At 32.8% G+C, this 12324-nt stretch overlaps 1 protein-coding gene across 1 annotated transcript; it reads left to right on the top strand.

The window, feature by feature from the left end:
• Positions 1-11141: 11141 nt before the first annotated feature.
• Positions 11142-11981, top strand: LOC18102246 (wound-responsive protein GWIN3). The gene has a single exon (XM_006377985.3). It carries the CDS (start codon positions 11180-11182, stop codon positions 11786-11788), a length of 609 nt encoding a protein of 202 aa, XP_006378047.3. The 5' UTR covers positions 11142-11179; the 3' UTR covers positions 11789-11981.
• Positions 11982-12324: the final 343 nt, after the last annotated feature.

Here is a 12324-nt window from a genome sequence, read left to right on the forward strand (position 1 = left end):
TTTCTGGTAAAGAACTGCATGACGTAGTATCAGAGTACGGTGATATTGTTTGGTTTCCAATCCGATAAGCAGAAGTTCCTTGGTTTTGTTTTGATCCATAACTAGGTAAGCAAAATATTTCTGAGAACTTCCTTATTGGAGACCAATCTCCTCTGCCCTAACCTTGATGTCATGCACATAGAAAAGAACGTGTTTGAGAACATTTTAACACGATCATTGACTTGAAGGGGAAGTCAAAGGAAACATCAAGGCTAGAATGGATATATCGTTGTTTTGTCACTGTAAAAATATGGAGTTGGTTTTTTGATGAGTCACGGGTCATAAAGCCTAAAGCAGCTTTGCCTTAGAGAAGAATGCACAACTACTAGTTTATCAATGGCTTAAGAGTCTGTGTTTTCCCGATGGACATGCCTCGAACATATCAAAGGTGGTTAATTTGGAGGAATGTAGATTGCATGGAATGAAGAGTCATGATTGTCTTGTGTATATGAAAACACTAATTCCATTAACTTATCGTGATTATTGCCAAAGGGATAGTGTTACAACGGGCATTTTGTGTTAAGGATCGACTGTAATGAGTTTGAAATTGACTATTTTGTGTTAAGGGATAGTGTTACAACTGATGGAAACACCAACGGTTTGTATCCGTCAATGTATTCTAGAGGCGACGGGAACTGTTCACATCCCATGTCGGTCGGTGATGTCAATTAAAGTCTTCTGAGTCAGTTGCAGGTTACTAATGGAATTACCGATGGACTACCGACGAATTGCGTATCCCAAAACACAAGTAATTAATGCATTCTGACCGTGTGTACAATTTTAAATTAGCGAGGGAATACCAACGAACTGCGAAAATTATGGAGGCTTTTTTTTGAAAATTTTAGTGCGAAAATAAAATTTTAAGAAGAATTTACCGAGGGAATCATCGACGAATTAATTTAAAAATAATATTATTTAATATTATGTCAATGATTCCATTGGTAGAAAGGTAGTATAAACCCAGCGAGAACGCCTTCAGTTCATTTTTCCTCTCATTTGCGAACTTCACAATTCTCTCCAATCTCTAATTCTAGCTTCATCTTCAATTTAAAAGGTATGTATTGTGATTCAATTTACTTAATGACTTCTTATTTTTGTCTTTCTTCGGTTTATTAACACTATATATTTTTTGTTTTTTATATTGTGCGTAGATAAAGTTTAAAAGTAAACACATTATTAAGGTAAGCATTTTTCATTCATAAAGCCTATAGTTGTTTTTCTATTAATTTGTTGCCTATTTTATTGTTTTTATTGCAATAATGACTGATTATTTTGTTGAATTTTAATTCTTATTGTTAAATTTGTAGTATAAATGTTAATTGAATATATAGGATTAATTTTTTGTTTTATCTCAATTTTATTGTATATATGCTCTAATGTTTGATTGTTTTGTTAAATTTTAATTGTTATTATTAAATTTATAGTATAAATGTTAATTGAATATATAGGAATAAATTTATTTTTTTCTCCATTTTATGATTAGAAACATTATAAAATCAACTGGTTTGTGGCATATATTTTGAATATTTGCAAGTTTGAACATTTGGGTAGTCTCCAGTATAGGGAAGGTGCTTCCGAATTGTTTTTTAAAAAATCAAATTTGATTATGTAATTATACATCAAATTTGTGTAGATTTGTAGGACAAAATCAATTCCATGTCATGAGCACATGATTGGAGCTAGTTCTTCTAGCAGCAATGATGACATGTTATTAGGTACCGACCAAGAAGAGGCACCTGTGTTGACTCACGACGCTACCTTTTCCAGCTTGGTTCCACAACATAGAGGCGGTGTCCCTTCACAACGAGGTCAATTCTCTCGCAAGTACGAGGCACATTGAAACGATGACCTTTAAATGTAAGTTTGTATTTAACAATTTGTGAACAACTGATATTTCATTAATTTTATTGTTTTTTAGGTTCACAAACATTGAGGCCACCCGAGTAATAACATTGGCATTTAAATCGTCGATGGAAATTTTATTGTTTTAATAGAGTCAGGTTTCCAAACATCCTGATTGGAAATCTTATATCGATGCACGGTTTAAAAGATTTGAGGTTAGTGTTAACTTAAAATTTTAACTATTTTTTTTATGTTATATTGAAATTATTGATTTATTTTTATACACATAACAAATTCATGTGTGATAGCGCAAATGATAATGTTGTGAGGATTGTATGGGACAATCACGCTACAAGTAGGTAACATCGAAAATAATACGAAAGTTTTTAAAAACATTTATATATTAAAATCTCATTTATCATTAACTCATATAAAATACATTTGTATCATGTAGGTTGCATGACTTTTAGTATGAGGCGAAAAAAAAAGCTAAAAATATGCCAAAGATAACACTCTACCAGATTGGAATGATGTGGCGGTTTAGAAGAATTTCAGGCCGCCATCCAACTTGAATTTTATGTAGAAGGTTTAATTAGTAGGACTATCTCATTTGTCTAATAATTTTTTTTTTTACAATTTATAAAACAATCATCATTTTATACTAGGACATGTAATCTCTTTAAATGACCAATTCTGAGTATCACACCTGAATTTTATTTGGAAGGTTTAATTAGTAGTTTTAATTGAAGTTATTTATAGAGTAGACTATTTTGTTTATTTTCGAGTTGTCAAGCTAACCCAAATTATTACACGATTAATGATTAAAACAATTGTCGTCTCAAAAGAGTATAGTTTATTTATTTATATTAAGAGATTGAAATTTTAAGTTAATTGATAGGATCAAATATAACCTATTAAGCACGAGTAAAACACTTTTGTGGAATAAATCAAGTAAGCAAGAGGCAAGAGCTCAAAACCTATACGACAACTCTTTGCTAAAGGACTATAATTTGTAGTTTTGTCGAAGGTCAGCACGAGTAAAACACTATTGGGATGATTGAATCGGAAGGATTCGTTGTGACAACAGGAGGTGTTGATAGATCGAATCGGTTTAAGATAACCAAGTATGAAGGTGATAATAGTTTTTATCAGCTTTCTTTTGTCCAATGTCCGAACCCTTCTGTGAATGTCAACAGTGACAAGCACTTGGCTCCCAATGTCGACCCTGTTCTTGTGATGTTTCAACCAGATGCATAGAGAGCACCTAAAATGGTGTCAGAATGATATTGATCAGTAATATTATCTGCTGCAATCCATTATGATGGAGTTCGATTGCCTACTATCATGTGTTGGGCATAAATAAAACTAAAATAAATAAGAAGCTTTTTAGCTTTGGCTTTTCCTTAGTTTTCATGGCGTCTCCATATTTATACTTCGTTTGTTGCTTGATCCTGTCACTAGAAAATCATCTGGTTGCTACAATCATTGGGTGATATCATCTAAATGTTCGGAACCAAATGTCAGTACAGGCTATTTGTTTTTACATATTTTAGTGGGTTTTTAGGTCCTATTGATATATTGGTCACTTAAATCAATTTTAACAAATATCGGAAATTTATTAAAATCGACATATTTTGATGTCCACAAACCTTCTCCCACTCGGTTCCTTTTGCGAGAAATGAAACAAGTCCTTACCTCTCCAAATTTAATGAAGGATCTTCTTAGGGGTTGATACTGAAGCTAGCAAGGAAATCTTTCAAAGTATATCTTCACAGATTTAAAACGTGGTTATGATTGGTATTGGTTGGTGAAAGCTGATATTTTTGTGAAGGTCGGAGTCTAGGGTCTTAGATAGGGGTGGTAATATGGTGGTGCTGAGGATAAGGGTTTGAAAGAAGTTTCTGCTGTTGGAGAGGTCTGCTACAAGCTGCTGCTGCTGGCGTGGATTGGGCTGTTGCTGCCGTGGAAAGGGATGCTGCTGCTACGATGATTTTAGTGAGTATAATGTTATCAAATAACTATCTCAAACCCAATAAGTTAAGCTATTAGATGAGGTCTTAAATATAATTTTATATTACTCTCTAACATAACTCCTCAAGTGAAAGTTTTTCGGGTTTAAAACTTGCACGGGTTCACACAACTTTATCCGTAATTTTTTATCAATAAAAAAGGAGGTGGTGAGATTCAAACTCATAACTACTTGATCAACAAGGCTCTGATACTATATCAAAAAATCATCTCAACCCAATAACTTAAGCTATTAAGTGAGGTCCCAAGAATAATTTTATATTACTCTCAAACAAATAATAACAGGGATTTTAGTGAGTATGCTGGTTCACGAACATTTTTTGGAATGACAGAGGTTGTTTTGCAGATCGGGGCAGTAGAATGAACAGGTTCTTTTGTGTAGATTGGTGGTGGGATCCGCTGGTCTTGTTTTGCAGACCGGGTCGGGAGATGATTCATCTCTAAATTATAGCTTATATATCAACAAATAACTATTCAATAGGATCCGAGTCATCATTCGAGAAAAATATTGTTACCATATGCTACCTAATTATCATTACCAAACACAAGAAATCAACCATCTCATGCTCACCTACTTCATCATCTAATTCATCTTTGGTTCCTTTGATCGCGTAAGCTCTTAAGATGTAGCCAGATTATTTTTTATAATAGTAATGCATCTACAATTTGGAATATAACTTGGATTGGTATTGGATTCGATTCTATTGCGAGCATGAATATTTTTTTGGCTTGATGTTTTACATTGATTTAAGAAATAGGTTTATTTTTGTTGTGTTATAGGTTGACAAATATGCGATTATTGCTCGCATTTTAGCTGCATTGATCAATAGTTTTTTGTTATAAATTCCAGGCAAGGGTTTGGTTGTGTGAAGGGAATGTATTAACACCCCTAATATGTTACAACTGAGGTAAGTTGCATCGTTTTTTATTTGTTTGTTATGGCTTGATGAAGTCTATCTCTACTGACTTACTATGACAGGTCTGCTACAATAAACGAATCCTAAATTTCTAGATCAAAAACTTGGTTTGGTAAGGTGAAACATCATCAATTATTGTTGAGGCTTCTTTCAAGGGAAAACTAGAATTCTGTTTTTGATTGTCGCGTTATTCCCAAATAATATTTCAGATAAAATTCTTTCCGGATTTTATACTTATAGTAGAAGTAAATGAGTTGTATTATTCACAATAATATTTTAGATATTAACCTCATACAAGTTTCTTATCCTTATATTAAAGGTGAGTTATAGGTAAATTACTATCCCTAATAATATTTTTGGTATTATCCCCTTTGTAGGTTTTTTTTTTATCCTTTACAAAAAAAATTCAAAAGAAAAGGTAAAAAATATGGTTATGACAATCTCATTATGATAAATGACCCGAATAGGTTGAATACATTGTACACAACCCAGGACGCACATTCTTTGATTCAGTTGAAAAATTAATCAATAATTTTAAAATGGGCTTGTTTGTAGCTGAACATGTTGGAAACAAAATTTTGAGTTTTGAATTCTTTTAGGAAGACACTGAAAATATTGAAAATAAATCACATATATCAAGAACATCTTTTTTGGATTTTTTTTTGTTGTATTTTGCAATTGTTTTGGTTTTCAAAATTAAAAAAAGGTCAAAAAATGTGGCTATGACATTCTCATTATTTCACCTTCTAGTTCATGTGCTGAACGAGTGCAAAGATTTGGAATATTTGTTACATTTCATTAAGCGTGCTCCTCTTGTTCGACAAAACTACAAATTATTGTCCTATGGCAAAGAGTTTTTGTATAGGTTAAAAGCTTCGGGACCACTTTGCTTAGTTAGCCATCCCACAAAACTTGTTTTAATCGTGCTGATCAAGTAGTTCTCTACTTGTATTGTGGTTGAGAATATTCACATAATATATGAACTATCCACAAGGATCATGAAGATAACGCATAAAAAGCAAAATTATTGCAGAAAATATAGTAAAATTGTTTATCAGAAATATTTGAAGATTCAATTTAAAGAACCCTAATATATACTCCCATCAAGTTGCTAAAGGTTTTCTATTCACATGGTATCAACTGGGAGTTGATATTTGAAAAATTATAGCCAACAATCTTTAATATGGATATGGCACAATGCGTGTTTGCCAAGTGGTTGTGATTGTGAATAATTATATCTAGGAATGAAAGCATATAGACATACATATTCCATAATTTTTCTTCATGAATTGCCCAATGCAAGCATTAGTAAGAAAAATATAGGACAATTCATTTCTACCATATATATTCAAACCTTATTATTGTCATATCAAACTTATAAAGATTGAGAACCATGGAACCTGTAAAATTGTCCTGTCAAAATCCAACAGCTCACTATAAGTAATCGGTATGGTGATTATTGTTGTCACTCATTTTTTTTTCTGGGCCCCACATAAACAAAAGAAAAAGAAAAAGGAAAAAATATAAAAAAATTAAAAATATATTGGTAGAATTGAGTCTGGTTGAGATTAGGATTTTTAATTTAGGATTTGTAATTTTCAATTCAGTCTCTGTTTTTCATCTAATTTCACCCCTGTCGAACTCAATTATCACCCCCTAAGGTGGCTGTCTTTTTCATTTAGGTCTCTAGTTCTGAATGTTTACATTTTGACCCTTAATTGATCAACACACTTCTATTTTGTTCAATTTGGCCCCTAATGTGGTCAATTTCAGCCTCTACATTCATGTGCCTTTTTCTAATTTGGTCCTTGGTTTTTTATTTTTTCAATTAAATCCCTAATTGCCTATCAAACTTTTATATTTATGTAATTAAACCCCTGATTTGATCAAATTAACTCTTAAAATTTCAATTCAACCACTAGACTTTTATTTTTTCCAATTAAAGTCTAAATTGATTAACAAATTAATTTTTCTTGCAACTAAGCTCTCAATAAATTCAATTAAACCTTGAAAAAAATCTAATTGAGCCCTTAAACATCCAATTTTTCATTTATCTCCTCAAGTTGAATTTTCTTTGTAAATAGGGTCTTCATCAATCAAAAATACATTGTTAAATTTTTCAATTTTACATGCTTGATCCTCCTCAATTAATTTTTGGCAATTCTCTAGGCATTCAAATATACTCTTCTTACTGGTAAATTTTTTTTTATTCTTCCAACATATTTTTAATTTTTTTGTATTTTCTCTTTCCTCTTTTTTTTGGTTTATGTGGGGCCAAAAAAAAAGAGAGTAACAACAATAATCACCATACCGATTACCTATAGTGAGCTGTTGGATTTTTACAGGACAATTTTATGGGTTCCATGGTTCTCAATCTTTATAAGTTTGATATGACAATAATAAGGTATGAATATATATGGTAGAAATGAACTGTCCTATATTTTTCTTACTAATGCTTGCATTGGGCATGCAATTCATGAAGAAACATTACGGAATATGTGTGTCTATATGCTTTTATTCACAATCACAACCATTTGGCAAACACGCATTCTGTCCGCCAAGTGGTCCCGAAGCTTTTAACCTATTTGATCAGCACGATTAAAACAAGTTTTGCGGGATGGCTAACTAAGCAAAGTGGTCCCGAAGCTTTTAACCTATACAAAAACTCTTTGCCATAGGACAATAATTTGTAGTTTTGTTGAACAAGATGAGCACGCTTAATGAAATGTAACAAATATTCCAAATCTTTGCACTCGTTCAACACATGAACTAGAAGGTGAAATAATGAGAATGTCATAACCACATTTTTGACCTTTTTTTATTTTTTTAAAACCAAAACAATTGCAAAATACAACAAAAAAAATTCCAAAAAAGATGTTCTTGATATATGCGTTTTATTTTCGATATTTTCAATGTCTTCCTAAAAGAATTCAAAACTCAAAATTTTGTTTCCAACATGTTCAGCTACTAACAAGCCCATTTTAAAATTATTGATTAATTTTTTAACTCAATCAAGGAATGTGCGTCCTCGGTTGTGTACAACGGATTCAACCTATTCGGGTCATTTGCTTCTCCTTATTCTTGTTGGGCAGTTATACTCATGATTTACAACTTGCCACCAGAGATGCGTCTAAGACTAGAGTTCATGTTTTTATAACGATCATACTCGGTCCTAACAATCTGGTTCAGGATAATAGTAGTGTTTGTGTTAAGGGATCGACTTGTAGTGAGTTTGAAATCGAGTATGATGGTAAATTAGAAGGGGTCGTTGAATTGCAATATCATAGCGAGCATAATAAAGTGTTTTTTATTTAAATATTATTGGTATGACACCACTAATAGAGAAATCAGAGTAGATTCCCATTATGGTCTGATCAAAATTAACTCAAAAGCTAGACTCCGCAACGTAAATGATGTCTTTGTTATTGTCAAGAAATGCCAGCGAATTTATTACACATACACCCCTTTCTTTAGAAAGAATCGTTCAATAGTTGATTGGTTATCTGTTTTAAAAACAAAACTCAAAGGTCGTGTTGAGGTTGAACCATATCAAGTGGGAGATGATGTCTTTCAAGTTAATGAGTTGGTTGAACCATATCGAGTTGCTCCATCGATTGACTTAAAAAAAAATTAAATTTTCATATCTTCGATAATAGTCTTGTTGATGTTGAAGCTAAGGAGTTAGTTGTTGTTCCAATCTCCAGCGGACAAGCACAAGTCGATGAAAATGATGATAACAATGTTATTAAAGTTGAAAATTGTGATTTAATGAGAATGTCATAAAAAAAAGGTAAGAAATAATGAGAATAATGAACAAGAAGGTGAAATAATGAGAATGTCATAACCACATTTTTTACCTTTTCTTTTGAATTTTTTTTATGTAAAGGATAAAAAAAAACCTATAAAGGGGATAATACCAAAAATATTATTAGGGATAGTAATTTACCTATAACTCACCTTTAATATAAAGATAAGAAACTTGTAATATCCAAAATATTATTGTGAATAATACAATTCATTTACTTCTGATATAAGTATAAAATCCAGAAGGAATTTTATCTGAATTATTATTTAGGAATGACGCGACAACCAAAAAACAGAATTCCAGTTTTCCCTTGAAAGAAGCCTCAACAATAATTAATGATATTTCACCTTACCAAACCAAGTTCTTGATCTAGAAAATTAGGATTCGTTTATTATAGCAGACCTGTCATAGTAAGTCAGTAGAGATAGACTTCATCAAGCCATAACAAACAAATAAAAAACAATGCAGCTTACCTCAGGTGTGACATATTAGGGGTGTTAATACATTCCCTTCACGCAACCAGTCTCTTGCCTAGAATTTCAAAAAAAAAAACTATTGATCAATGCAGCTAAAATGCGAGCAATAATCGCATATTTGTCAACCTATAACACAACAAAAATAAACCTATTTCTTAAATCAATGTAAAACATAAAGCCAAAAATATTCATGCTCGCAATAGAATCGAATCCAATACCAATCCAAGTTATATTCCAAATTGTAGATGCATTACTATTATAAAAAATAATCTGGCTACATCTTAAGAGCTTACGCGATCAAAGGAACCAAAGATGACTTAGATGATGAAGTAGGTGAGCATGAGATAGTTGATTTCTTGTGTTTGGTAATGATAATTAGGTAGCATATGGTAACAATATTTTTCTCGACTGATGACTCGAATCCTATTGAATAGTTATTTGTTGATATATAAGCTATAATTTAGAGATGAATCATCTCCTGACCCGGTCTGCAAAACAAGACCAGCAAATCCCACCACCAATCTACACAAAAGAACCAGTTCATTCTACTGCCTCGATCTGCAAAACAACCTCTGTCATTTCAAAAAATGTTCGTGAACCAGCATACTCACTAAAATCCCTGTTATTATTTGTTTGAAAGTAATATAAAATTATTCTTGGTACCTCACTTAATAACTTAAGTTATTGGATTGAGATGGTTTTTTGATATGGTAGAGCCTTGTTGATCAAGTGGTTATGGGTTTGAATCTCACCACCTCCTTTTTTATTGATAAAAAATTACAAACAAGGTAGTGTGAACCTGTGCGCGCAAGTTTTAAACCCGAAAGACTTTTACTTGAGGAGGTATGTTAGAGAGTAATATAATTTTTTTTTTTTGGACCTCATCTAATAACTTAACTTATTGGGTTGAGATAGTTATTTGATAGCTTTATACCCACTAAAATCATCGTAGCAGCAACATCCCTTTCCACGGCAGCAACAGCCCCATCCACGCCAGCAGCAGCAGCTTGTAGCAGACCTCTCCAACAGCAGCAACTTCTTTCAAACCCTTATCCTCAGCACCACCATATTACCACCCCTATCTAAGACCCTAGACTCCGACCTTCACAAAAAGATCAGCTTTCACCTACCAATACCAATCATAACCACGTTTTGAATCTGTGAAGATATACTTTGAAAGATTTCCTTGCTAGCTTCAGTATCAACCCGTAAGAAGATCCTTCATTAAATTTGAAGTAAACACAACAATGTGAATTTCAAATCTTACCAGATATAACGAAATCAAAGGCATAGACATGATGAGAATCATTCACCGAATCATAATTAAGCTTCCAACATCAACGATTATCACTTAATAATCACAATTTGATTAGAATAGGTTTCGGTGCAAAAACAAAACTCTAGAATTAAAACAAAAAAAACCTGTTATTGAAGCAAACCAACCTAGATTAGTGATTAATCAAGCCTCTCAAAGTGTCTAGTGCAAAGAAAGGACCAAAACTTTTTTTAGAATACTTGGACATGTAATCTCATTTTAAATGACTGCTTTGGGCTTGACAACTTGAATTTGATTTCGAAGATTTAATTAGTAGTTTTAATTGAAGTTATTAATAGAGTAGACTATTTGTGTGCGTTTTGTTCAATTTTATACATGGTGTTTATTTTCAAGTTGTCAAGTTCACCAATTATTACACGATAAATGAATACAATGATAGTCGTTTCAAAAAAGTATAGTTTATTTATTTAAATTTAAGATATTTAAAATTTTAAGTTCATTGATCAGATCAATTTTAAGCACGAGTAAAACACTTTTGTGGGATAAATCAAGTAGGCAAGAGGCAAGAGCTCAAAACCTATACGACAACACGTCGCCACAGGGCTATAATTTCTAGTTTTGTCGGAAATCAGCACGAGTAAAACACTACAATTTATATTTTTGTGGAATTTTTTAATTAATTGTAACAAATAATCCAAATGCTTGCTCCATATAAATATATGCTCTCCATGCGTTGTTTCAACACAAGATCAACAAGACACAATATTGAGATAACTAATACTCATATTCAACAAATATGAAGATCACTAGCGTTCTAGGGCTCTCTTTCCTTTTCTTTGCCTTCATAGGAACCTCATTTCCAGAGGCAGTTCATGCCAAAGATGCTGCAGCAGTGCTCGATGTCTTCGGTCATGAGGTGCAAGCTGGTGCTCGTTATTTAATCGTAGCCCCCTCGACTGACAATACAACAACTCTTGCAGTCACTATCAATGGCCAGGTCTTATGCAATTCAGATGTTATACTTTCCACATTGAACGAGAGCCTCCCAATAACATTTTCACCAGTTATACAATCCACCGATAGTGTCATCCGCGAAGGAACTCATCTAAATGTGAACTTTGCAGGGCCAAGTGCCATGTGCTTAATGGGAGGCGTGACACCCATGTGGAAAATCGGATTCAGTACAACACTGAAAGGATACATTGTGACCACTGGAGGTGTTGATAGATTGAATCGGTTTAAGATCACCAAGTATGAAGGTGATAATAGTTTTTATCAGCTTTCATTTTGTCCAATGTCCGAACCCTTCTGTGAATGCTCATGCGTCCCAGTTGGCGTCAACGGTGACAAGAACTTGGTTCCTGGTGCCGGCCCTCTTCTTGTTATGTTTGAACCAGATGAATAGAGAGCACCAAAAATCGAGAATAAAATGGTGTCAGAATGATATTGAGGGAAGTCGATTGCCTATTATCATGTTTGAACCAGAACTATTATCTACTGCAATCCTGTATGAGGGATCTCGACTGCCTACTATCATGTGGTGGGCATAAATAAAACTTAAATAAATAAGAAGCTTTTCAGCTTTGGCTTTTCCTTAATTTTCATGTTGTCTCCATACACACACACACTCTTCGTTTGTTGCTTGATATTGTCACTAGAAAATCATCTTGTTTTTGTAATCAATTGAAAATTTTATGGGCTTCAAACTTGCATAACCTCATATTTTTTTATACTTAATTTTTATCAAATAGAATGAGGGTGGTGAGATTCGAATTGGTAACCGCTTGATCAATAAGGCTCTGATATAATATCAAAAAACCATTTCAACCTAAAAGCTTAAATTATTAGATGAGACGCAAAAGCTTAATGTTTTATGTACATGCTATTTTTTTTCTTGCCTATTTTAGTGGGTTTTTAGGTCCTATGTATATATTGGGCTTG

This window comes from Populus trichocarpa, chromosome 10 (genome assembly GCF_000002775.5).
Source record: "Populus trichocarpa isolate Nisqually-1 chromosome 10, P.trichocarpa_v4.1, whole genome shotgun sequence".
NCBI lineage: Eukaryota > Viridiplantae > Streptophyta > Magnoliopsida > Malpighiales > Salicaceae > Populus > Populus trichocarpa.